Consider the following 27,308-nt stretch of genomic DNA (forward strand, 5'->3'; position numbering starts at 1 on the left):
CTGTTTAGATATGCAATCATCTCTAAACTTGACATGGGAAAATGTGAAGAACCTTTTCCTTTTAGGTCTTTTTTTTTTTTAACGAGGTGTTCCAGCTTGCGCCAGACTATATCCTCGTCCCTGTCTTTTTGTGTTTTTTCTTTGTTCCTTGACACGCTATTTGACAATTGTGACCTAATTTGCCTTTCGTACTCTATTATCTTCTAATCCACGTTAGGTAAGCTCATTTGTCAATTGTCATTCATTCAAGAAGTTCTCTAGCATTTTTGATCTACTCCATAGTAATGTTTGCTTTTAACCATCTTAAAATTTTTCGAATCTTAATTTATTAATTTATGACAAGCCACAAAATTTATTTTTTATTTTTATTTTTTTTGTTTAATTATTATTATTATTTTTTTTTTTTGTGCTATGAGAAAGGAAAATAGTTCCTGCTCTATTTTGCATTCATACCATGTTATTTTCCTCGCAGTTACTTTCCTAGTGCTGGAGTTAGCGGTCCAATACCCAGAACAGTTTCAAATCTAACGAGTTTACAAAACATGTAAGAACATATCCTTTCTGCTCCTTTCTTTTGTAATGATAGTTAAGTTTATTGTTTCGACTTCTCTAATCAAGTTCACTGGAATAAATTTTTGGGGATTTCAGGTGGGCCTCTGACAATGAACTTACTGGTCAGATTCCTGACTTTATTGGGAGTTGGTCGAATCTTATTTCCCTGTGAGACAGAAATCAAGCTCATTTATACGATTCAATGATTTATCATGATGAAATTGTTACACGCCATCTTCATTCAAGTAATTCCTCTAGAGTCAAGATTTATGTGTGGTTTGTGATAAGCTATAACTATGTTTGCAGGAGGTTTCAAGGAAACTCCTTTCAGGGGCCAATACCACCATCATTCTCCAATTTAACCTCTTTGAATGATTTGTGAGTTCTGTTTTCATTTATGTTACAAATCTTTCTTCTCTATGCTTTCTTAAGCTAATATTATTGTACAAACATGACAAGCAGGAGAATAAGTGATCTATCTAATGGAAGCTCTACACTGGACTTGGCTGGAAGTATGAAGTCGTTATCCACCTTGTAAGGAATAAACACAGCCAATAATTCTGTAGTAATATGATGTAATCTTTCTTATAACAAATTCTCTGTTGATTTGGCAACTTGTACCATAATGAACTTATTTCTTGATTGGCAGAATTTTGCGGAATAATAACATTTCTGGTTCTCTATCTTCCAATTTTGGTGAATACCAGAGTTTAACATTGCTGTAAGCCTTCTTGTTGTGGTATGAGTTTCAAACATTGATGGTAACTAGGATGGGAGTCATGCAGTCCAGCCTAATGCATTCTGAGTCTCAAATTGAGAACATTAACCGCATATAAGGGGTTTACCTGGAAATGAACTTAATAATATTTTTTAGCTGATTGAAGTCACTAACCTGTAAAGTTGCTCCAAAGCTACTACATTGCCTCGCTCTACAACCTTTTATAATTTTATTTTTCAGGGATTTGAGCTTCAACAGTTTGACTGGGCGCATTCCAGATTCTCTTTTCAATCTGAGTTCACTGTCTAACTTGTAATAAATCATCCATTACTTACTTATGCTTGGGACCTCACTGCAACAACTCTCTCATCCAGAGAAAGAGACTGGGTCCTAAGTCAGTTATTTATTTTTTATCTTCAGATATCTTGGTAATAACAAGTTTACGGGTCCCCTACCAGCGCAAAAGCATACATCTCTACAGAACATGTTAGTATTCACACTTGTGCTTTTCAGATGTTCATATCTTAATCAAATTGCTCGGTTGCTGTGCCCTATATCCTAGTGGTTCTGATAAAAAAAAAAACCTTCTATAAGTTGCATTTCTTTGTCCGAAATACATGATTAGAACTCCAAGGTGCAGATGCAAATGCGATGATTTTGGATCTCATCATTATTTGTAGGCATATTTGATTTATATAATTATAATAGTAGTAAATGCATACTCTTAAATTTACACTCTAGATTGCTTAATTAAAATTATTAAGTTGGAAAAGGACATTCAACTTGATACATAAAATGGAACTTAATGAAAGTAACAACTCTCTCTCTCTCTCTGTTCAATATGCTCTCCCCCTTTCTCCATCAGCATCAATCAGGATCCAACAAGCAGTATTTGGGGTTTCCCTCATTATTTGTACATGTTTTAAGGGAAATTTAAAGAAGACTATATTTCCATAAATCTGCACTAAATGTGAATTCAAATTACGCTTCCATATTTCACGAGTTAAATGAATATGCAATGCGACTATTATATTTTGTTGAGGTATATGCCTCCTCTTGTAATATTATTGTTGTATTCCTTGCAGAGATATATCATACAATGGATTATCTGGGAGCTTTCCATCTTGGGTCAGCGAACCAAATTTACAACTGTATGTGTGAAAGAAGATGAGAATGCATAGTCTTTATACTCTATGGCATTGTTCTGCTTGATATTTCGTTTGAGATCTCTCATGATTTAAATTGCCCTCTATACAATTTACATAGAATCTTTCTTGATTTATTATGCAGCAACTTGGTTGCCAACAACTTTACCATAGACAATTCTAATGGCAGGTAAATATTTGAAGCGCAAATTCATATAGATTCACTTGCTAAACTTTACAGTTGGTTTGCTTCTTGATGTAGACATGCCTGGATTGTAATGTGTATATTGGTCATCCATACTTACTTCTGTCAGAACTTAACCATGGCACGATCAGCCAATAGCTAAATCTATGCCTACTAGTTTTCATCTTTCGGTAGAAATTGGTTAACTTACCATAAACCATTTCCCGAGAGAGTACACAATATGATATTAATTGGAACTAGCAAGTGACTTCCATATGTATGTCCACATTGTGAATGATAATGGTTCATTTCTCATGTCAATATCATGTGTCAAAGCTGTTAGCAGCTTCACATAATTTCTTTGTACTTTAACAAAAATAACAACAATATAACAATTCATTATGACTTGGAAAATACAGTAAACATTATTGAGAAGATTAGTTTAAATATGTCAAAGAGCACTATCACCAAGACCTAGTAACTAGGAAAAAGATAATCTCAGGACAGCAAGAGTTTTCTCAGCCACAGAACCTGAGGCAATTGTGTGGGAAAGTCTATTCCTGAGAGCAAGAGTTTTCTCAGCCACAGAACCTGAGGCATTTGTGTAGGAAAGTCTATTCTCCAATTGTTCTCGATACAAAAGGGAGCATGCTTTCCTAACAAAGCTATAGTAAAAAGTTGGGAAAGTCTATTCTCCAATTGTTCTCAATACAAAAGGGAGCATGCTTTCCTAACAAAGCTATAGTAAAAAGTACATCTTTATTATGTTCTTGCATTAGGTATATATGACAATCTTCCATGTATGTTTCATTTCCAAATCACTTCCTTCTGTTTGAGAAGCGCAATTTAGTCATCATGAATGATTTGAAATATTGATATTCACAAAATTAATGCTTGATGCTTCTGTACCTCCAATACAACACTTTTCCTAATTTCATACATTCTTTTTGCACTTTCTAGTGCTCTGCCTTCAGGATTGAATTGCCTTCAGCGGAATTTCCCCTGCAATCAAGGTTCACCTATCTGTAAGTGATGTATTTTAACCCAACATGTGCAAATAGGTAACAGGTTTCGAAAGTCTGAAAACTGATAGGAACTTACTTTTCCTTTTGTGAATCTAAACAAAGAATTTAACATAATTGTGGGGAGTAGAACCGTGTGTACAATGCAAAGGTCTGTGCACTGATAAAAACTATTAAAGGCCTTGTCTGCATTGTTTCTAACTAATTAGTGAATTTATTCTATATACGGTATATTTTGACACTTTACTCTTCTTTCTTTCCACTCATTTCCCACCAGCTCACCTTACACCTTCAATCATCACCACCAGCTTCAATAGTCCCCCAAATGTGGTTAAAGTTGTCATTAATTTTAGGCAAAATGATGCTTTGTCTAGTTATTTTGTTGCACCGCTGATTGGACATTATTTCTTTATGCACACAAAGTTGTAAGCACATTAAAAGATATAGTTGGCAATTTTAAGATGATGTCTGTTTGTGTTTCAGATTGATATTTTGCTAACACATTCTATAAATATTAAAAAATAATGTTTTGGAGATATAAATTGATTGGGAATAGTCCTAGAGCATTTTATTTCATAATAAATATTAAGAAACGTAAAAAAATAAATTGGGTAACCTGTACACGTCTTAATTTTTTTAATCAAAAGGACACCAATTATCTCTCACTCAGAAACAAAGGTCAATATATGTATTTTATAAAAATGAAATGTTTTGATCTTATTTTACAGTAAAGAATTTCAAACTGTTCTAGCTAAATCATGGTTCCTCATCCTAATTTCAAAAGTTTCATCAGATTTTCTTACAAAAAGCACTTGCTTGTAATTTTTTTTTAAAAAGAAATTACTTCTACAAAATATGGTGCAAAACAGGCCAAAATATCGTTCACAAAATAATTTTCACTCAAATTCTTAAAGCAAGCACTTTTGTGAAGTTGCATTGATAATTGACAAGTTCATCTGGATGATGGTTTGCAAATTCCAGCTTTGCAATTGATTGTGGTGGTCAACAAATTAGGTCTTCAGATCAGATTGTATATGAGATGGATAATGAGACTCTTGGTCCGGCAACACATTACACGACCCGTACAAACAGATGGGCAGTTAGCAATGTTGGTCTGCCTTCTAATAGCAACAGCCCACAATATAAAAGCTCTTCTTCATCCCAATTCACTGCTACTTTGGATTCAGAGTTGTTTCAAACTGCACGAATTTCTGCGGGATCTTTGAGATACTATGGATTGGGTCTTCAGAATGGTAATTACACTCTGAAACTTCAATTCGCAGAAATCGGATTTCTTGGTCCTATGAGGTGGATGAGTCTTGGAAGGCGGGTTTTTGATATATATATCCAGGTCTGTGTTAAAAAATGAGTTCTTATTAGAACTATTGCATTCATATTTTTCATTATGCTTCAACTACACATTGGTTTACCATCATCAATTGATATGATCAAGGTGGGTGTATCTGATGGAATAGTTATGGATGATGCACCTTCAAGCCTCATCTTTGTCTAAAACACCAGTTCACCTTTCATCATGTAGTACTTAATGGGGTGTTTGATATGGGTGATATAGTATGTATTTTTGAAGGCAATACTTGTGATAGTTACCTTTTGTTTTTGTTCGAAGAACATTCATGCCTCAAATTCAATGTTCACATGTTCTATTCCAAGATTTTCTCCAGTTCAAATTTCAATAGCAATGCTTGCCATGACTTTTCATATTTCCCTTGTATGAATCCACCATAGGGATGGTTAAATTTAGAATTTCAAGTATCTTGTATATTTTCCTTTTGAAGTATACTCAGAAAATCAATATATCTTGGTTCTTTTTCATGTATTATTGAACCAAATTGTCACTCTGTGGGGTCCAGGGGAAGCTGGAGTTCAAAGACTTTGACATAGTAAAAGAGGCTGACGGGACCCCTTTGAAAGCTGTTGTGAAGGAATTGAAAGTTCAGGTGTCTGAAAACTACCTTGAAATCCATTTCTTCTGGGCTGGAAAAGGGACTTGTTGTGTTCCTACTCAAGGTACATATGGGCCTTCAATTTCGGCAATAAGTGCCAGCCCAGGTAAATATAAATGCAAGATATTTAACAGCTCGCAAAAATTCTCAACTCTGATTCCTATTATCTAGATGTCAATATTGATCACTAAGCTTTTCAACAGATTTCATTCCCACAGTTAGAAACGGATCTCCAAGTAGAAAGAAGAATAGGATTGGTCTGATTGTGGGGATTGTAGTTACAGTCGGAGCTGTAAGTCTTCTTTCTGTATTTGCGGCATATTATTTTGCTCAGAGAAGAAACAGGAAGAAGAGCTATGAGGATGAAGGTAAGAAAGGAAAAGTATTGTAGCCTAAGTATCCTTTCCAGTTCTGGAGTTGTTGTTGCTTCTATGCTTTTTGTCTGACTTTATGTGATAAATTGCTTCTTAAATGTTCCACAATGAGAGATAGGTTACTGCATATTTAATTAATACCAAACTTATAATGCCTATCCTCGTATGGAACAATATTATATGAGGTAAGGAATGAATGAGCTAGGGGTAAGATGAATTAATCACTGCACTTAGGAAGTGAACAAATGTTTCTCTGTGAATTTGCAGATTTCTTGGGGCTGGATGCCAGACCATACACGTTCAGTTATTTGGAGCTAAGAGCTGCAACAGATGACTTCAATCCAGCTAATAAGCTTGGAGAGGGAGGATTTGGACCTGTGTACAGGGTAAATTCTATTCTGAAAATTTTCTGAATCAAAGATTATAGAATGGTGGAACAATTAAAAGTCAGGCGTGGTTTATAAACCAACACATGAAGTGTGTGATGAATTAAGACAAAATAAAGGTGGTAACAAGTCCTTGTAAGTTTCAGTAGTTCACATTATTGCTATAATTCAATGTTTTGCCCACAATTCCTTCGTTATTTTCTCCTTGACCTTTTGTATATTTGTATATCCCCAACCTCATATTGTATCAGAAGGAAAGTGTGCGCAACTGTTTCAGATCTTATCAATTCCTATTTGGTTTTCTTCTTGTAACTTCTAAGTTTAATATACCTGAACCTTTTGTGTTGTGACCAACAGGGAACTCTTCAGGATGGAAGAGTTGTTGCTGTTAAACAATTGTCTATTGCATCCCATCAAGGAAAGAGGCAGTTTGTTGCAGAGATTGCCACTATATCTGCTATGCAGCACCGTAACCTTGTGAAATTGTATGGATGCTGTATTGAGGGAGATAAACGGTTGCTTGTTTATGAGTATCTCGAAAACAAGAGCCTTGATCAAGTATTATTTGGTAGTAATGAGATAGCTTGTCTGCAGCTTCAATTAATTTCAATATACAGGAGACTGAATCACTTTGCTTTGATGGAGCAGGGAATAGAAGTTTATCTCTTAACTGGCCAACACGCTTTGATATATGCTTGGGAGTAGCAAGAGGTCTTGCTTATTTGCACGAGGAATCCCGACTTCGAATTGTACACAGAGATGTTAAAGCTAGCAACATTCTGCTTGACTCCGATCTGAATCCCAAAATTTCAGATTTTGGTTTGGCAAAACTGTATGACGACAAAAAGACCCATATAAGTACCCGTGTTGCAGGAACAATGTAAGGCTCACAAAATTCTTAATCTATGATGTTCTTTCATTCTGTCTTAATCTTTTGTGTAGTGACCTGTATTCCCAGTTGAAATGTAGACTAGAATTGGGGTGGGTTAATTGCTGAGTTTTTCATTTTTCATTCATATAGTGGGTATCTTGCTCCGGAGTATGCCATGCGCGGGCACCTTACCGAGAAGGCAGACGTATTTAGCTTTGGAGTTGTAGCCCTAGAAATCGTCAGTGGAAGGCTGAATTCTGACTCTAGTTTGGAAGAGGAAGAGGTGTATCTTCTTGAATGGGTATGGTCTATTGCACATTTTGAACCTTTGTGCATATTGATACTTTTAGAATTTTATGGTTTATATATAAGCATGTTATCCATAAGATGTTTCTGATAAGATCCAGCTGAAGTACAGAAGATAATGAATGAGAACCAGAAAATATATTTCTACATTGATTGGATTCTACAGTACAAAAGAAAATGAAATGACAGGCCAAGAGGGCTATATCTCTCCTTAGTCTCACCACAGTCAACAAATTCCTGCTCTTCTCCTCTCCCCGTTCCCTACTTATATTCTTTTTTTATTTACTTTTTTTTTCCTATTCTACCCCTCTACAGAATTCGTTATGGCTCCTGCCCTTCTCCCGACTTCTTGAATCTTCTAGAATAGGTATACTTCATTGGAGGTCGATTAATTACCACCCAACCCCCAATTTCAGACAGGTAGAAGGACGGAAACTATTGATTAATGAGATGAAATGGTTCCCAGGTAGCTTCCATAGTAGATAACCCTTTCCACTTGATCAGTACTTCCAAATTTTCTGATATCTCCCGTGTCCCATTCCGAATTCCTAGCACTGCTTCAGGTTCCACTAGTTCCTAGTCAGCTCCCAAATTTAGAGGTAACTGTGTGGTTAAATAATGTTATCCCACTGCTTTACGAAATTGTGATACATGGAATACTGGATGGATTTTTATCTCGGGTGGTAGGTCCAACCAATAAAGCAACTTTCCCCACTTTAGCCAATACCTTAAAGGGTCCATAGTATCGGGGAGCAAGTTTTTCATTGGTACTATGTGTCAAGGATTTGCGACGATAAGGACGCATCTTCAAGTAAACCATGTCCCTTGCATTAAACTCTACTGCCCTTTGTGTTTGTCAGCTGCATTTTTCATCTATTGTTGAGCTCGATGCAAATGGACCTTGAGCTCCTCTAGTATTTTGTCCTTTTCAGCCAGTTGTTGATCCAACGAAGAGATCACCGTAGTTCTCTTTTTGAAATGCATTAGGAGAGGGGGGTCATGCCCATATATGATCTGAAAAGGGGTGAGCTGAGCAAATACATGGAAGGAAGTTTTGTAAGAGAGTTCAACCCAAGGTAGGTAGCAAACCCATTCCTTTCATCGTGCAACGCAGATAGGTCTCTACTCTTCGATTTGCCCATCGGTTTGTAGATGATAGGCTGAACTACACCTTAACTTGGTTCCTTGGAGTCAGAATAGTTGAGTCCAAAACTTGTTAAGAAACACCTTATCTCTCTGTCTGAAATGATTAATTGGGTACCCCGTGCAATCGAACTGCTTCTCTTCACAAAAACGGCTGCAATGGAAGTGACCGTGAAAGGATGCTTGAGACTTATAAAATGGGCAACAATCAACGACTATCAAAATCAAATCAAACCCTTCTGACTTTGGTAATCCTTCTATGAAATCCATGGAGATGTCTTCCCACACCTTCTCTAGGACTGGAAGAGGCTACAGTAACCCTGCAGGTGCAAGGGTGGAATATTTATGCTGCTGACAGGTTGTGTAGGCGGCCACATATGAGCGAATATCCTTCATCCCCACCAAATGAAATGTCTCTGCTATTCCCCTGTATGTTTTGAGGAAACCTTCATGTTCTCCTATCTTAATGTCGTGCCCTTCTTGTAGTGTTATCAATATGAGTGGGGAGTCCCTGGGTAAGGTGATCCGATCATTATACAGTAAAGCTCCATGCACCAAGGTATAACCACGAATCGCTTTTCCAGCAAATAGTGTCTCCATTTTTGCACCGCCAGCACCCATTAGTTCCCTTTCATGAATTGACTTATTTTGGATTCTTGGTGGAATAACCTGGCTAAAGTAAGCTCTAGGCCTCAGATTTTGCATTAAGACAGCTCCTAATCCATGCCTGGAAGCATCGATTTCAATCACAAAGGGTTGCGAAAAATCGGGAAGAGCTAGAACTGCCATCGTTGTCACTGCTTCCTTCGGTTTCTTGAATGCCGCTTCAGCTGCGTCGTTCCATCCAAAACTATCTATTTTTAGCTGTAGAGTCAACGACAATGCAATTTTCCCGTAGCCCCCTCAAAACGTCAATAATACCTGGTCAATCCTAGGAATCCCCGCAACTCCTTATGTGATTTTGGGCACGGCCAGTCTCTCAACGCAGCCACCTTTGTCTCATTCGCCGCTACTCCTTTTGCTGAAATGATGTCTCCCAGGTACTCAAATCTCTTTTTGGCCAAACGAGCACTTTTTCGTGTTGACATAGAGCTGATTGTTCACTATAATCTGCATTACCATCCTCAAATGATCCATATGCTTGACCTCCGTATAGCTATAAACCAATATGTCATCAAAGAAGATTGAGATATATCTCCTGAGTTGATATCTGAAGACCGTATTCATTAGAGACTGAAAAGTGACAGGTGCGTTAGTTAACCCAAATGGCATGATGAGACACTCATAGTGCCCTTTGTGTGTTCGAAATGCAGTTTTTGGAATATCCTCAGCCTTCACCCTGATCTGATGGTACCTTGATTTGAGGTCAATTTTCGAAAATACTGTAGCTCCATTCAATTCATCTAGTAATTCGTCAATAACGGAAGTTGGAAATTTATGCGAAATGGTGCTTTGTTGAGAGCCCGATAATTTACACAAAATCGCCAACTTCAATTTTTCTTCCTCACCAGAAGTACCGGACTGGAAAATGGACTTGTGCTATGCTAGATAATTCCCACAGCTAGCGTCTATTGTACTAACCATTTGATTTCATTCTTTTGGAAGTGTGGACGCTGGTATTGTCTCACGCTAACTGGATTATCCCCAGGTTTCATAACAATTGCATGATCGTGACTCCTCTCTGAGGGTAGTTAGGGGGGCTCTTCAAAGATTGCTGAGAATTCTTCCAAAACTTCTGCGATCATTGCAGGTGGCTTAGGAGGAAAGCAGTTGGTATCAGTGGCAATATTTCCTAATTCTAGTAACAGCCCTTCCCATTGCTCCTAAAAGGCCTTCATCGATTTTAGCAGAATGGGGGTTTTACTAAGGTTTGTGTCTCCTTGCAGCAACACTTCAGTTCCCGAGATGTTGAAGGTCATAGTCAATGTATTCTAGTCGACTTGCATTTTGCCTAGTTTCCTTAGCCACTGCATACCCAATATAACATCTGAGCTACCCAGCTCTAAGGGTAAAAAAATTTCAACTACCATCAACCTCAGCAAATGTAAAGCTACTCTCCTGCATATGCTTTCCCTTTTATGGTCAAGCCCGTACCCATGATTACCTCGTAGCTCATGGTGCCTGATAATGGACCAACTCAACAAATATAAAGTTGTGGGAGGCTCCGCTATCAACCAACACCACGTCCTATCTTTGGTCGACCCGCCTGACTAGCTTCATGGTATCGAGAGCGGTGTGCCCTACCATGGAGTTAATTGACAATTCCACTGGCTGACCAAGCCATGGACTTCGTCCTCCCTGGAAATTACCTCGCCTTCGACCTCAGCGGCGTCAGAGCTCAGCTCGCAGGGCTGTCGCTCCTCGCCCATCACGCCGTCCTCCTCTACTTCATGGACTACCCATACTTGTAGCTTCCTGTTCCTGCATTTATGGCCAATAGTGAACTTGTAGCATCAGTGAGCCTCTTGAAGGTCGTGGACTTTTTGGGGAAATAATTAGGGCATTGAGATGGATATAGGTTTAATGGAACGGTGTTTTGATTTTGGGTCGTAGTGGGTTGTGGTGGGTTTAGGCTGTAGTATGGGATGCTTTTGGGCTTAGTTGGGCTTTGATGGGTAATTAGATTACGGTCTTCAACCATTTGGGCCACCTCCATTATTTGCTCCAAGCCCAATGTTCTGAGTAAATGGACCTTAGCTCTGATTTCTGGTTTCAAGCCGTTGAGGAAGCTACACTCCAGAATTTTCTTTTCTCTGAAACTACCGTCAATGGCAACGCCAAAGTCTCAAATCACGGGAGGGATTCTCTCACGATGGCACTTTGTTTAAGGGATAGGAACTGAGCACAAACTGACCCCTCCTGTGAAGGTCGAAATCGCCATAGCAATCGAACCTTCACCTCCTCCCAATTCTTCATGGGTCTGCATTTCTCCTCCCATTTGAACCAAGCGAGGGCTTCTTCATCGAAGCACACGGAGGTGGCCTCCACCTTCTCTTCTTCCGTCATCTTGTTAATGTGAAGATATCTCTCCGCTCGAAAGACCCATCCATCCGCTGTAATGGCTGTCTCTCGAACTCAATTGAGTAAGCCCAAAATCAGTCATTTGTACGGTTGATTTTTCTGTAGCAAAGCCCTTCTCCTTCCGATCCTTTTCCTGGCCTTCCTAAGCTAGCATCAAATTTTTCCATCATTCCTGAATGCATTGATTTGAACTCCAATCGTAGTGATTCCAGTCCTGTTTGAAGTTCCTGGTGATTGTTCTCCACCTCGTGTTCAAGTTCCCCTACTCGGTCGATTAGTGTCATGGCTGTGATGTTAATTGAGATACTCTGACACCAAGTTGATAAGATCTAGCTGAAGTACATAAGATAATGAAATGAGAACCAGAAAATATAGTTCTACATTGATTGGATTGTGCAGTACAAAAGAAAATGAAATGACAGGCAGCCTTTCAAGAGGGCTGTATCTCTCCTTAGTCTCACCACAGTCAACAGATTTCCTGCACGTCTCCTCTCCCTGTTCCCTGCTTATATTCTTTTTTTGTCTACTTCCTTTTTTCCTATTCTACCCCTCTTAACAGAATTCATTATGGCTCCTTCCCTTCTCCCGACTTCTTGAATCTTCTAGAATAGGTATTGATGCTACCAAAAATCGTACCTGTTGATTTCCTGAGCTTGATGATTCGGGTTGATCATGATCGTTGTCTTCCGGTACCTGAAATAAAGGCAACGAGGTATGTTCTCGTCGCCTCTTCGATACTTAAGTCAGAAAGGGAATTATATGCGTGAGGCTATTTGCTGGAGAATAATGAAAAACGTACCTGAATAATTGCCCAAAGTTCTGCTTTTATAGGGGTAGGTAGTGCACTCTTAGTAGGATTGTGCTTGTTGGATGTTTTTATCCAAGGGAATTCTATTTATAAAGAGTGCCCTACTTGTAATGGAATTGTTTGACAAGTGGTATAAGGGTTGATACAGAATCCTTGGGTATTTAGGTTTGTTTGTTAGATACCTAGGTCTTAAAAGGTATGTTGGTGGTATATGTCCCGAGGACTATTCCCGAGGACTTGAGAGGATGTTAATATGTGCACGAGATACCTCAAGGACCAAAATATCTCGAGGTCTCAGGGAGATCCCGAGGACCATAGCAAAAAGGTGAGCTGGGGCATATATGGAATCCTCGGGATGAACTCCTCGGGGTGTATCAATATTGGCATCGTCAGGTATACTTGATTGGAGGTCTATCAGTTTCTTAAAAATCTTGGACTTGAGACTTGAGAAAGCTTTCTATCATTCTCTTTTGCACCATACCCAACAAAATGGAATTAGTTCTTCTCAACCCAATGTTTATTCAGGAAGTTCCCCTTTCCCCTTCCAAAATTTATACAGATCTAATTTGTCTCAGGATTAGAATTTCTCATCTTTGATGGGGTCCTAATCAATAAAGTAAAGAACTCGTCCTTTCTTTTTAATCACATTTCCTCCTCGCTAATAGAACAAGGGATAAGAGAATCGAACGGACTCTTTTTCAAATTCAATAAATGTTGGTTGATCGTATATTTCATTATAGTTCTATACGAGACCATAAGAGAGATTGGACCCATTAAGAAAACAAATTCCAATCTCTATTTGTTAGCGGGCACACCTCTAAAATCAATGTTTAAATGTGTTTCTGTGTTTTCCAACATCGTTTGCCTCAGTAGGTACTAATTTAAATACGATATATGCTTGCAGGCTTGGAATCTTCAAGAGATAAACCAAGAAATGGAACTTCTTGACAGAACACTATCCGAAGTGAAGGAAGATGAAGTGAAAAGAATTATAGGAGTGGCTCTTCTGTGTAGTCAAACGTCCCCCAATTTGCGGCCTTCAATGTCCCGTGTGGTGTCAATGCTTTCCGGAGATATTGAGGTGCCCCCTGTCACTTCGAAGCCAGGATACCTGACTGATTGGAAATTTAGAGATGCAACAACCTTCATGTCAAATACGGATAGTTCAACTTCAAGAACTGATATTAGTCATGATAATTCGTCAAACATAGGAAGCAGGGCAACAGATCCAGCTTATTCACCTATCCTTGATTCCAAACCGATTCTTCATGAGATTATTGGCGAGGCCAGGTGATGAATCGAATTGTTCTATCTTTATTAGAGAGAGATGACATTGTGTGGTTTTTGTATTCATAGTTTAGTTTCTCCTTATACTTTTTCATTTGAGTAATGTTATTTAGCTCTTACTGGAGCTATAACCACAGCCTATGTGGCTTTAATGTAAGTGAAATTAAATAAGTTATTTAGCCGATCACTTAACGTCACGTGGATTAGAATTATAATCTCAATGAAGCTAAATATTATTATTCTATTTAATTAGATTATATTGTTAAAAGAACATTGTTCTATAAAATTGTTTGCATTAATGTTATAATTGTGACATGCAATAAATTTTTCTTTTCGGTAATTGCATAAAATAGATTTGGATTCATTTCGTTAATTGTGCCATAGTTAAAAACTTATGCATGAGCTGGGACAAAAAAGCCATTGCCATAAATTTTAAATACTAGTTTTAATTTTGTGCGCACGACTCTTCAAGTAGAGGTTGATCAATTGAGGGAAACTCGGGAGAAGATTGATCGAAAAGAAATATTATTTGTTCACATTTCATAATTGCGACGAAGGATATAAAAAAGATTTTTTATAAGCTTAGCCAAACAATGCAAGTAAAAAAATATTTACTTTATTTAAGAAAAAAATTAAATTATTTGCATCTAACTAACAAGTTATATAAAAGTAAGTCCCTTTCTGATTTTTCAAGTTAAAAAATCAATTTTTTAATCAATACTTAAAATGGTCGATTGTCATTTTTGACTTTTTCACCCACTGAAAGAATTTAGGGTGTGTTTGATTACATTTATTTTTCATAAAAAATATCAATTTTCCACCCAAATTTCTCCTTGAAGTGTTTGATTGTTATTTTTTTCCATGAAAAACATTTTCCAACTTTTGAAAATATACCTAATTTTCCTTGTTTTTAAGGAAAACATTTTTCTTGGATAGAGGTGATTTTTATTTTCCACAAAAGATGAAAAATATTTTCTTTTTCATGTCAATCAAATATACTCTAAATTTACTCTCTAAATTGTTAAAAAATTGATTCTCATAGCCCTAAACCTTATTTCATTATCATTATCACCAAATAAAAAATGCCTTAGGAGGGAAATCCCCAATTTTGAAACCCAGACAAGACAACGCAACTTACGTATCTTCCACCAAATACCTCTGACGTTTCTTCGATTCCTAAAAATATTATTCCCAAAATTCCCTTTCCATTTCATCACATGTATTAATTATATCCCATCGTCGTGAACTCCATTGCCATCCCTCAATTCTCGAACCCTACGAATTCATCTTTTTTTTTTCTTATCGAAATTCAATTTGTGTAAGCTAGGGATTTGTCCTGTGCAATGTCGCAGAGCAGCGGAGACAGCAGTCGGGCGGGGCCGGACTTCAATTTACCTGACGAGATATTATCGGTGATGCCTACGGACCCGTACGACCAGTTGGATCTGGCGCGTAAGATCACGTCTATGGCAATCGCGTCGCGGGTAACGAAATTGGAATCGGAAACGGGGATGCTCCGGCAAAAGCTCCAGGACAAGGACCGGGTTATTGTGGAGCTGGAAGACAAGTTATCGCAGCTTGAGCAGGCCGCTCAAGAAGCTGAATTCCGACTGAGAATCACTTGTGAAGATAATGTAAGTATGTATTTACATTTTTGGAAAAATTGAATTCCAATTTTAATAATTTGTGGGGTATATATTTTATAATCGGGTTCTTTTATTTATGAGTTGTAGATGAAGCTAGCAAAGGAGAGAGACTCTTTGGCTTTGACAGCGAAGAAGCTGGATCGTGATTTGGCTAAGGTAATTTGGCCTATTTGGAATTTTTTGGTTGATGTTGAATTTTTACTTTTGGAGAAACGTAGTTTACTATTATCTAAATAAATTGATTTTATTTGAAGTTTTAATCTCTGTCTCAATCATTGATGCTTTCTGCAATTAAGTTTTTGGTTCTTTAACTTTTCAATAGCTATATGGAAAATGAAGATTGAAAGTTGTTGTTTTTGTAGTAAAGCAGGATGTTATTCGTTATTGTTGAAGATATAGTTTTTAGGAAGGGGCACGTATTGAATTCATTCTTAAAAAGGTTTTTTCCTTGCTAACAATTAATCATTACAGATTTTTTTTTTGTGTGCATTTTTGCACGGAATTCATTAGATTGTGTTCAATCTTCCTTTAAAAGTATACTTACCTGAATATGTAGTTGTTGATGCCTTAACCGTGTGTTTTCTGCTTTTTTCTTATGTAAGCTGTAGGATACCAGTATATTGTGATATTGAAAACTTACCAACAATGACAAACTGATTTTATATTCACAATAAATTTGGTCCACTATGTGCATCCTTCATCTCTACTTCATTTGGCTTCATTATTAGATCTACCTGAAGCACGCCATGTTAGTTTTGTCAACCCTTTATCTCTTGACATGTTTTATCAAGATCATGTAACTCTGATGAACAGGCCGCGACATCTTTAGTATATGTTCTATCTTGTTGAACCACTTCATCTAAAAGCTTAAGCTATTAGGAACGGCTACATGTAGATCATCAAATCTTGTCTTCAACATGCCATGAAGTGAGTTATTTTTCCACAATTTCATTTAATGGGTGATGGGAAAACTTGAACCTAAACCTTCGTATGATTTGATACCACGTTAGTATGGCCATATTTATATCATTTAAATCTTGTCTTTAACGCATCTTTGTCATCCTTCTTTTAATTTATCCTCAATCTGCAACAATTCCAGCTTTAGATGTACATTCTTGTATCTTATAATATATTTTTTAGCATGAAAATTTAACCCTTGTCAAAAATATGTCTGTAAGTTCTTTTATCTGATTGTTTTCTAACTTTTGCTTTACAGTGTGTGGATTTGAATCGATGAATTTCACATGAAGTTTGTTAATCAGAATCATAAAATTTTTGCTAGATTGCTTGTCAGCCAATACTCCATTATTGCATATTTTGGCAATTTAATTGTCAATACTGTTCTTTTATCCTCCCAAATTATTACAATAAAATGAAATGGATTATTGTATATAGAGTTATTGTGGTTTCAATTGCATCTTTGCTGCATCAACATCTGATTTTTGTCCTTTGGATTTTCAGTTTTATGTACATACTGGTTCATAATCTAATTTTTGTTTTTTGACAGTTGGAGAAGTTCAAGAGACAGTTGATGCAATCACTAAATGATGAAATTTCACCTGTATGATTCCCAGATAAACTTGTGTCTATTTTCTGTCCTGTTAACTTCATTAAATCTTCTCAGACATGGCAATTTTTGTCTTTTTGTGACCACTTTCTTTATTGTGCACTATGGTTACTTAATTTTTGTCTCATCAGCAGGCAGAAACTGTTGATATTGGCACTTATGACCAATCAGTTCCCAATGGCCATCCTGCAAAGGGTAATTTTAAGTTTTAACAGCACTTTTGAGGTTATTATTTTTGTGGGAAACTTTCGGTGATATTTAATGAACTTGTTTGATAATTCATAATTTTATATTTATCTTGGGCTGATATTGCCAGCTATCAGTTGTGTTGTGATAGTATATTATAATTTTATTGTAGATGACGAGGCAAATGGATTCAGAAGAAACCATTCTGTTACCGGTTCTATAGAAAGTACAAACATTACTGATAATGGTATTTGCTTCTGCTTGGCGTTTATGAAATATGATAAGCATCTGCAATTCTGTTTCCCAGTATGTGATATAAGCAATATTTTGTTTTTTGGGGTACTTCTGGTTTGCAGTCCCTAAGCAAGTTGGACATAGATTTATAACACCATCCCTTGCTCCAAAAGCATATTCTACTAGTGTGTCTCCAAGAAGATACTCGACTGCTGGATCACCTCACAAAACCTCTGGTACCACCTCTCCAACAACCACTCAATATGGACGTGGTTCTCTTTCTTCATGGTACCCATCGAGTCAGCAGTCCTCGGCTGCAAACTCTCCACCTCGTGGACGCATGATACCAGGTATGAGTACTCAAGATTTTTTATTTATTTTTATTAGCATATAGAAGTTACTGGTTACTGCTAGCCATTGTAATTACTTTACTCTTGCATTCTTGTACCATCGATGACTTCCTTCTGACTTGTCTATAATTTATTTTCTGACAATGGTTAGTTTAATTCTATAAGCCACCTCTATTTTCTCTTTGCCCTATCAGATTTTTCAAACTCTATACTCTTACCCTTGTTCTCCAGTAGATATGATGTATGATTTGCGCAGGAATACAGTGCTCGATCAAAGAAATGCCTGCTTGAGCATCCAATATAATTGGCAGAAAGCACAATGTTTCAACCTTATATTGATGTTTATGTTCTAATAATTCGATAAGCAGATGTTGATAAGTGATGTTGGCCGATTAAACATACATATTATGGAAGGGTATTCCATTCTCGCAAGAAATTTCTGTTTCCTTAGAAAATTATCGTCATATTTATGTGCGAAGATTTTATCAATTTTCATTATAAATTTCTGTTGGCTTTAGCTTCAGATTTAAGGAGTCTATGAATATGGTGCCAAATTTAATAACGAGGAAGGATTGGAAATTGTTTTCATTTATTTCCAGCCAGGTTATACTTTAAGCCCTTGTTTGGTTTAGACAAAAATCAGTTTTAGTAGAATTTGATAAAAGTTGATAGAATGTGTGGTTGAAAAGTTGTTGGTTTGTTGAAGTGTGTGGCTAAAATTAATTTTTGACTTTAATTTAGATTTTAATTCAATTTTTTAGCTAAATCATATAGAAGCTTAGTACAATGTTGTTATTGTTCCTCGCAGAAGTGTCAAAATTTATAATTATGCATCTTGTTTTAACAACGCGCACAAAGGAATTGACAACTCATGTATCTTATATAAAATTAATTAAATTGATCCAATTATAATTTACTCCAAACTCTAATAAAATTATATATGATAATTAAGTTTAATAGGCATGTCGATCGTCTAGTAGATTAAAGATATATTCCATTGCAAACATAATTAATCACAATAACGATAAAATTATTAATTGCACACTAAATAAAAACAAAGGAAGCACGAACATCTATCATAAGTCAGCATAAGGTCTACATCATTCTAGGTCACATGACTACCACATTCTACTAAAAGAAGGAGCTCAACCATTCATAATCAGCCCGTATGGAGCCCCTTCATCCAGAAGGCAAAAGTATAGAAGTTGTTCAAAGAAATGCTACATAACAAATCATACAATCCAGCAACAATCCATTTGCCTCTCCAGTCCTCCTAGTCAAGAAAAGGATGGATCTTGGAGGTTTTTGTGTAGATAATATAGGCTAAATAACCTAAAAATCATAAACTAGTAGTTCATAATTATATGAGAGAATATGTTGATTCAATTTTTATCATTGACAGATTGGTTCTGTCTTCGGGAATATTTTTGAATAAAGTAGACTATTATAGCTTAAAAAGTTTTGAAATCTATAAGATCTAAGATAAATGAGTGGGAAAATAGGAAAGTTATCACCGAAGGTTGAAATCAAATGATATAGCTGTAACAATCCAGATCTAGCCAAATTTAGATACCTAGATCTCGACGTATTATTATTTAATTTCTCTTAAAATCTTGAATGCAGAATGACGATTTAATTTTTCTTCAACATAATAAACATTAATGACTTATTATTTTAAAATAAATAGTGCTTAATAAAAATATAAAACAATTAAATTGAATGTTAATTTAATTTACAAATCAAATTCAATATTTAAATATGATAATATTGAGTCCGCATTACCACAAGTTGTCATTTCGAATCATCTCACTTTTATTAGCTAAAAAATGAGGAGGCATAAAGTGAAATGAGCTAATGCACAGTAAGTGAACTTCATACATATAATGCATGCTTATGATATGCATATGAATTACTTTAACATCGTGACTTCACTTGGTGTATCGTTTAGCCAATCAGAATTCCATGGACAAATATTAATTGGAACCTATTTCATCCTACTGTAATATCGCAAAACGGTTAACATAAATATTATTATTGAACATTGGTCGTGGTCTGTTGATTCCCCCCGGCCCATTTCTCACTCAACATTTTATGACATAAACATATATCTTATAATAAAATATTTAGGATTTTATACATTTAATCATATGACATACACATGAAAATGTGGGATGGGTCGGGGGTTACCTACTTTGAGCCCTAGCAATGGCAAGTGGATATATCCCTAACCGTCCACGAAATTAATGTATCAAAGTCCTAATTCATTACCATTTATTTAGAAATGTAATTATATGCCCATTTTTTAAACCGTCTAGACATATCTTTAATATCAATTATCAAGCTATTCAAATTTTCTCTTTGACCATTTAGTTATTCAACTATATGATATTAAAATATTTAAGTACGTTACAAGACCATATAGATTACATGTAATCATATAGACCTTTTAGTGTTAAACGACTTTTAATACTTTAAAAGTGGGTTAGTTGCCTTGGTAAAGAAAATCAGGTTATCAAGAAGGTATCCCACTAGTGAAAAATCAATCTTGTTATATGTACACTTTTGTTGACATTAAATTTGACATTGGGCTACTTGTCGCAACATGAATGGCCAGTTTTAAAATGAAAAACACTTTTCTGCCCATTTATTTTTGAATGTGCAAACAATGTCAAACTCCATGTACAACATGGAGTGTGCAAGGAATATTATTCATGAAAAATAGGCTGATATCTTGGGTTTGGTTAGTTGCCAATTTTACATAAATTAAGTGATTGTTTGTTACGGATTAAAAGTCAATTAAAATCAATTTTTTTTTACTGTTATTTCATTATTCCGGCCGTTATTTTTGAATTTTTCTCTCACAGATAGGATCCGCTTTATCTCTAACAGTCAAAAAATCAATTATCAAAATCCCTACCAAATAAGCTCTAAATATACACACAAATTTGCACTTTTATCACTCGTGTTAAATAATCACAATGAATTTTAATATTTTAAATATTCTAATGAATAAGGATTAAGAATATTATTATTTCTAAAACAACCTTTAAAAAATGTGTACCAAAACATAGATGTTAAGATTAATTGATACTTCAAATAGAGCATCTGAAATTAACACTTCAAGTTTCTATTGTATTTTTATGATATTATGCCGTTAGTCACGAGATGTTCACATAAATTCCAAAATTACTTATCAAAGTACTCTTGCTTTAAATGGACCAAATGGATAGAACCTTTAGCAAACTGAAACAAAATCGATACCTCATGTACATAACTCTTGAAGTAAAACAAATAAAACAATTAAATGAAATCATGCAGCATATCTATATATATATTTTTTTTTTCTTTTTTTTTTTTTTTTTATCTTTGACGAAATATATTATCATTGAATTCATGTTTAAATACTTAAACTCTCCTTCATGCTTAAATTTATACATAAGATTCATAAATGCAACACAGGCCAAAACTCCCCCACATGATTTAATTCATTTATCGAATTATCAACCTGCAGTGATATTTATTATTGAACAAAAGAACGTGTCCATTTGTATCATAAAATATAACGTGAATCATAAAATCATTAAAATAAATTAACCGTTCTAGTACCTTAATGAGAGGCGTGAAACAGCGATCAAGAATTCCAAGAACGTAAAGCAAACATGGGTAGAAATAAATTGATTTAAAATTTTCTTTTCTTAGCATGTTGAAATGTTCTTACGATTACAAGGAACACAGTCTTATGCAAGGAAGGTGCAAGGTTTCTTTCTTATCTTAGGGCATTTATTTAAGGGTAGTATTGTGCTAATTAATTAATTAGCAAATTCATTAATTTGACAGGGGGTTGGTTTCATTCCTTCTATACTCTCCAATTATAAAACCAATCTAAATAGCTAGAATGAATTTTAAATTAAAGAAAAAAAAATATAAATGTTGATAAGGTCAAGCTTATATGTTCAATTTATTTAATAACGAATAACATTATAAGCTTACTATAAAATAAATAAAATATCATGTATTGTAGGTTTAACTCAATTGTAAGCATATTATAATTAACTTTATTTAACACCTTTATCTTTTAGAGTGTTCAAGGTATATTCCACTGCAAAACATGGTTAGTCAGAACAACGATAAATTAACATTCAATTTAACATTTCACAATATCATAAATATGTGGAAATTCACGAAAAGAAGAACACAGTGTTACAATGGCAATGATGATCCCGTGAATAGCGATGCTAATCCAAAATAGCAACGAGAAGAAACACCCAAAAAGTTATAGGCCGGGGTTTTTCCCGCTTAGCATCGTCACTTAAGAAAAAAGATGTCCGTTGCAAAAACAATTGAGGAGATGGCCGAACACCTGAAGATGTTAATGATAGAAAATATGTCGTCACGTGCATAATTTGAGGATCTAGAAGGAAAGTGAGTTTAGGAGGAAAATGTCATAGTTGAAAGCCCAGGATGACTAATCAAAAGGGAGGTGAATTGGTTTTTAAAATATTTTCAAAAATTAATTCTAAATATAAACTAATATGATAGTAAATATGTCAATTAAAGAAATAGGCACGAATAAGAAAGCAAGTGAAGACTAAATTGATAAATTCAAATAATAAACACAAGTATAAAATCGATAATTAAAAGGGAGAGAGAATGCAAACGATATAATTGTGGAGGTTCGACTTAAAACAATGATCTACGTTCTCCGTTTCCAAGCTCTCGGCACGAGCAAGGCCTTTTTCACTATGTTGATTGACTTATGGTACAATCCAACCTTTTACAATGCTTTCGGTGACTTACAAACAAGGAGCACCGATCCTTTACAAAGTTGAGTTTTATGGGACCTCAATATTTGTTAATTAAATGTTGTCAAAGGGGTCAATTGCAACATTCAAATACGTGAATGTTGTCATTGCTAAATATAATTTAGCTTTGGCAACATTTTTTAAGTAAATATTGTTAGTGTCGCCTTTTTACAATGTTTATTTAGTGTTACGAATAATTTTACCTTTTGCAACGTTTATAAATTGTTGCAAAATTTGTTGTCTTTCGCAACTTTTATAAAACATTGTAAAAAGTTTGTCTTCCGCAACGTTTATAAAAACGTTGCAAAACATGTCGTCTTCAATACCCTTCCTTTTTGAACTGACAAGACAAAACGAAAAAAAAAGGGGCAGAGGTAATACTCCTCAAACTACGAATTGTACTCCTACTCTCTCGCCTCTCCATCTCGCCGCCTTCCACCACTGACTACCGGCCACTGTTCCAGAGCTCCTCCACCATTACGCAAGTAGAGTTTGTGGTCCCCAGATACTGTAAGAGAGGAGGCGTGGACTAATCGGAAGAGAAATTATCAGCTACGGTGTGGTAAATTTAGTGTTACAGATGATGATTTGGAAGAGCTCCGAGGTTGCTTTCAGTTGGGGTTTAACTTTGACTCGCCCGATTTGGATCCAAAATTGTCATCTGCTTTTCCAGTGTTAGGGTTCTACCATGCTGTGAATCGGCAGTTCAGTAATAGCTTGTCCCGTTCTTCTTCTTCGTTGTTTTCTGATTGCGATTCCGTGTCATCTGTTGGAAGTGCTAGTGCTATTATTGATCCAGGTAACCTCCACTTAATCAGCGTGTTAAATATTCTTTTAATTTGTCTAGTAATTATTGTAATTCTCATTCTTCTTTTTCTATTTTTGCTATGAATTTTGAATTTCAGTAGATGATGATCCCGTGATTTTGAAGACGAGATTAAGCAGTCGGCACAAATTGTAGCTTGTTCGGTGCACCAATATCTACCAAACTATTATGTAATTTATTCTACTTTTCCCTCAATTTCCTCATTCTGTGCAAACATTATGTAATCTATTCCACTTTCCCCCAATTTCCCCATTTTATCTAGTCCTTTTGGTAGCCACGAATTTTGTGTTGGGAGTTGATTAGTTGGAAATGGTCTTCTAAGCTAATAATTAGAAGTAAATAATTCTCTAGTCCCGGTTGAAGTCTCTTATTGTTGAATGCATCTATGAATATAAATTTTATGTATGATAGAGGAAATATTTTCTACGTCTGGGGCTGTATTTAGATTATATCATTCATTTGATGTGGGAGAATGGAGGAAGTTGTTTTCAATGTCATAAGTATCGGAGGATTTTCGTGTAATGATCTTTCTTTTTCCTCTTTGATCTCCATCTGGAGAAGTGCTCAACCCCAGCAAAGAGATGCATAAATGTAGATTTCAATGTGCACACGCATGTCAGTGTGTTGTGTACTAGTGCAAAGAAAGGGAAGTGGAAAATTTTCAAGTACGGATTGGCTTAAAAAGAAACAGATTGAATTACAAGTCTCCTCTCTGTGTTCCTTTCCTCAAGTAAAAGACTAAACCAGCTTGCGAGGTAAAAAGAACGAAATTTTAGCTTAACCCAGACACCAAAGTTAAGTGTAAAAATTACCAGCAGTTACATGCATCTTTGGAGCTCACTTGTGATATCTGGAAACCAAAAGCAGAATTCATTTATTAAATACAATAAAATTCATTATGTAAAATGAATTAAGAAGAGTAGGCAATGAAAGCAGAAGAACTAAGATCAAAATCTGAATGGAAAAATTGAAATATTTAAAGAAACATCATTCGCTAATGATGATGGAACTGAATCACTATCAAGATTCTTTAAAGCTTCAGGTTCCTTTTCACCCCGTGATCAAACCCATTAGCAATATTAATGTCTGCCACTTCCAAAAACTAAAGGCAATATTAATGCTCATTAATTTTGACTTATAACTCAGAATTGCAGTGAGTTAAACAAAATTGATCCATTAAAGGTGTGTGATTCCGAAGAAAGTGGGATTGTAGAGTGGTGCTGGAAGTTTCATTGGTTAATTAGAACAGAAGAATGTCAAAAAAATATGGCTATCTGGGATTTATAAATCATATATTAGTTATCCTCATGAAGATGCTGTTATTACCGTTGCATTTATTGGTACACAAAGCTTTAGATGCTGAATTTATGGTTTGTTCTGGGTTGGTATTTATTGTGTCCATGACTGCACCAAGGGGTACAACTGGTTATATTGCGCCGGAGGTTTTCTCAAGAAACTTTGGGAATGTTTCTTATAAATCAGATGTTTATAGTTTTGGGATGTTGCTTCTTGAGATGGTTGGAGGATTGAAAAAAAATGATGTTGGTGGGCAAGACAAAAGTCAAGTTTATTTACCAGAATGGATTTACAATAAATTGGAGCACGAAGAAGAAATAGCTATCCAAATTGAGAAAGAGAGCGACAATAAGATTGTTAGAAACCTAACTATTTCGGGACTTCGGTGCATTCAGTGGTATCCGGTCGAGCGACCCTCCATGAAAGTTGTAATTCAAATGCTTGAATCGGAAGAAATTCCCTCCATGCCCCGTAACCCATTCACTTCAACAAATGGTACACAGAATGCAGCAACTTCGCGTGGTAGAATATTCAGCAGCGAACTTGAAATCATTTCAGAATCTGAGTAATGAAGTGAGAGCATTAAATACTTAAACTATTTGACTGCTCCATAACATATAAGATGTGGTTTTTTACAAGTAGAAGTATATTGCCCTCTCTGTGGCGAATACTATGTAATACATATGTTTAAAATAGCATCATAGGTAGAAGAATGATCATCTTCCTTTATGTTGGCTCTATTATGGATTAAAAACTAGTACTTTTTGTCGTAGTTTTCAGTTTTACTTTTGTTTTCATGAATTTAGTATGTTATCAAATGGGATGTTCTAATTCAAAATGTAAAAGGTAAACATTATCAGAATCACACATACAAAATGCATTTTAACTATGTCGTTCCATGCATATATTTTACCTTGAAGATGCGTGTGCTTGTCGTAAGTACTGCAATGTGATTTTACATCAATGTGCTGAATTTACAATGTCTTACAGGTCCAGTTACCTAGATCCAATCCCTTAACAACAGCAGCAGCAGTTCTCAAAGATGTACCATAAATACGTGGATTACAGTCGAGTTCCAAAAAGAGAAGTGAAATCAATGCGATAAAATTTTGAAAAGAAAATCTAGGAATGGAGGTCGATGGGGTGGTTTCACACACTACTTAGTTAGTGGTTTTTTTTTTTTTTGAAAAATGTAATGGATTTTTAGGTGTTTTAGAATTTTGGATCTGGATTTTGTACGAATATTGTTACATTTTAGAGTTCAATTAATAATGATTATTTTTTATATAGTTATTTTCTTTCATGTTTTGTGGTTGATATATGTGAATCACTCTGAATAAAAAAAAGGGATCTACGACAACGTTTGTCAAACGTTGCAAATGCCTCTCTTTTGCAGCGTTTGTCAAACGTTGCAAAATACTATCTTTTGTAACGTTGCAAAATACTATCTTTTAAACGTTGCAAAAACTCTTCCCTCAATGGCAACATTGAACTTCGCAACACACGCTAAAACGTTGTAAAAGATTTTTTGCATCGTTTTTTGACCGTTGCAAAAGCCTTTTTTTGGTGTAGTGTCAACACGATCCATACTTTATCAAAGTGATTTTACAATAAAATCATCTCTTGATAAATAATTCAAAACAAATTAAGTACTAAGAGAGGCTAACACTTCAATGAATAGTAACAAATTATAGCTCAAGTGTTAGATAAAAAACTTTGATGAAAATGATAATTAAAAATTAAGTTCAACCAATCAAAATATTTCAATGAGAAGATGAAGAAAAATTAAATACAATGTAAATTTAAATAATCTTCTCAAGAAATATCTCTCTTTTAATGAATGATTACAATAAATCAAGTACTAAAAGAGAAATGAGAAACATGATGAATATGATAATTTTACAAATTTGATTCAATCAATCAAAGTTTTCAATAAGAAGAAGTTGAAAAGTTTCTGCAATATAAGTGCAAAGAACTTCTTCAAGAATATCTCTCTCTTTGAAAATTAATATAAATAAGTTGAGCATAAAGAGATATGAAAAACTTTGATGAGAAAATGATTCAAGAAATTTAATTCAACAATCAAAGTTTTTCAATATGAAGAAGTAGAAAGATTTATGCAATGTAAGTGCAAATACTTTCTTCAAGAATATACCACTCTTTTAAGAATGATATAAAAAGATGAAAAACTTTGATGAAAATGATGATTAATGAGTTTGAATTAATCAACGTTTTTTATATAAAGAAACAAATGAAATGAATGCAAATGAAAGCTCAAAGAATTCTTAAAACAAAAATATCTCACTTTAATTCACTTGGAAATCTTGTGAAGAATGGAAAAAGTGAGGATACTTATAGAGTTCAAAAACGAGAAAAAATCTGTATTCGCGGAAAACTAATCCAGTCAACCGTCTCTTGTCCGGAAGATCAATATAGCCGTTTGTACAGCAAAAATCATAAATCAGAACGGTCAAATTCTGGATCGTTAGAGGATGTCCGATTAACCGCCTCTTTGGGTGGTTGACAGCTCTGGTAGCGTGGTTTTTTACGTTTTTGCCTCATTTGTTCCTATTTGAAAGTTTTAAAGTGCATGGACCTTTGGAAGATTTTTTAAATATTT

At 35.3% G+C, this 27,308-nt stretch overlaps 3 protein-coding genes across 6 annotated transcripts in view; all 3 read left to right on the top strand.

Annotated features, from left to right (window-relative positions):
- LOC111408133 (probable LRR receptor-like serine/threonine-protein kinase At1g56140) overlaps window positions 1-13,968 on the top strand; it is an 18,369-nt gene extending 4,401 nt beyond the window's left edge. Inside the window, exons 5-22 of the mRNA XM_023037936.1 lie at window positions 473-544; window positions 649-720; window positions 859-930; window positions 1,015-1,086; window positions 1,202-1,273; window positions 1,511-1,582; window positions 1,691-1,756; window positions 2,356-2,421; window positions 2,561-2,605; window positions 3,560-3,624; window positions 4,596-4,972; window positions 5,493-5,691; window positions 5,789-5,953; window positions 6,227-6,345; window positions 6,703-6,913; window positions 6,994-7,225; window positions 7,367-7,517; window positions 13,399-13,968. Of these exons, the coding sequence (XP_022893704.1) occupies window positions 473-544; window positions 649-720; window positions 859-930; window positions 1,015-1,086; window positions 1,202-1,273; window positions 1,511-1,582; window positions 1,691-1,756; window positions 2,356-2,421; window positions 2,561-2,605; window positions 3,560-3,624; window positions 4,596-4,972; window positions 5,493-5,691; window positions 5,789-5,953; window positions 6,227-6,345; window positions 6,703-6,913; window positions 6,994-7,225; window positions 7,367-7,517; window positions 13,399-13,788 (2,518 nt within the window). The 3' untranslated portion in view covers window positions 13,789-13,968. The remainder of the gene's footprint in view (window positions 1-472; window positions 545-648; window positions 721-858; window positions 931-1,014; window positions 1,087-1,201; window positions 1,274-1,510; window positions 1,583-1,690; window positions 1,757-2,355; window positions 2,422-2,560; window positions 2,606-3,559; window positions 3,625-4,595; window positions 4,973-5,492; window positions 5,692-5,788; window positions 5,954-6,226; window positions 6,346-6,702; window positions 6,914-6,993; window positions 7,226-7,366; window positions 7,518-13,398) is intronic.
- Window positions 13,969-14,883: 915 nt separating this feature from the next.
- LOC111407108 (uncharacterized protein At4g15545-like) lies at window positions 14,884-17,823 on the top strand. Of its 2 annotated transcripts, none has more exons than XM_023036414.1 (6): window positions 14,884-15,415; window positions 15,515-15,583; window positions 16,935-16,988; window positions 17,129-17,189; window positions 17,353-17,427; window positions 17,537-17,823. In XM_023036414.1, the coding sequence occupies exons 1-6, from the start codon at window positions 15,125-15,127 to the stop codon at window positions 17,806-17,808; spliced, it is 822 nt and encodes a 273-aa protein (XP_022892182.1). In that variant the 5' UTR covers window positions 14,884-15,124; the 3' UTR covers window positions 17,809-17,823. The 2 variants fall into 2 exon arrangements, with proteins under 2 accessions (XP_022892182.1, XP_022892181.1); XM_023036413.1 differs by having other exon boundaries at window positions 14,885-15,415; window positions 17,126-17,189.
- A 5,056-nt stretch (window positions 17,824-22,879) lies between these two features.
- Window positions 22,880-25,966, top strand: LOC111407109 (rust resistance kinase Lr10-like). 3 transcript variants are annotated; one of them, XR_002705031.1, is made up of 3 exons: window positions 22,885-23,365; window positions 23,472-23,562; window positions 25,679-25,966. XR_002705031.1 is itself a non-coding variant. In XM_023036415.1 (2 exons), the coding sequence occupies exon 2, from the start codon at window positions 24,646-24,648 to the stop codon at window positions 25,255-25,257; it is 612 nt and encodes a 203-aa protein (XP_022892183.1). In that variant the 5' UTR covers window positions 22,880-23,365; window positions 23,472-24,645; the 3' UTR covers window positions 25,258-25,966. The 3 variants fall into 3 exon arrangements, 2 of the variants coding, with proteins under 2 accessions (XP_022892183.1, XP_022892184.1); XM_023036415.1 differs by having other exon boundaries at window positions 22,880-23,365; window positions 23,472-25,966; XM_023036416.1 differs by having other exon boundaries at window positions 22,880-23,365; window positions 23,475-25,966.
- Window positions 25,967-27,308: the final 1,342 nt, after the last annotated feature.

This window comes from Olea europaea, chromosome 13, assembly GCF_002742605.1.
Source record: "Olea europaea var. sylvestris chromosome 13, O_europaea_v1, whole genome shotgun sequence".
In the NCBI taxonomy this organism is placed as follows: Eukaryota; Viridiplantae; Streptophyta; class Magnoliopsida; order Lamiales; family Oleaceae; genus Olea; species Olea europaea.

What these genes read in the sequence shown, in the direction of transcription:
- LOC111407108 (XM_023036413.1), top strand. Translation starts at nt 15,125, where the DNA reads ATGTCGCAGAGCAGCGGAGACAGCAGTCGGGCGGGGCCGGACTTCAAT. An exon ending in GAATCACTTGTGAAGATAAT is followed by an intron (nt 15,416 to 15,514) that starts GTAAGTATGTAT and finishes TATGAGTTGTAG; the next exon opens with ATGAAGCTAGCAAAGGAGAG. An exon ending in TAAATGATGAAATTTCACCT is followed by an intron (nt 16,989 to 17,125) that starts GTATGATTCCCA and finishes TTGTCTCATCAG; the next exon opens with CAGGCAGAAACTGTTGATAT.
- LOC111407109 (XM_023036415.1), top strand. Translation starts at nt 24,646, where the DNA reads ATGTCAAAAAAATATGGCTATCTGGGATTTATAAATCATATATTAGTT.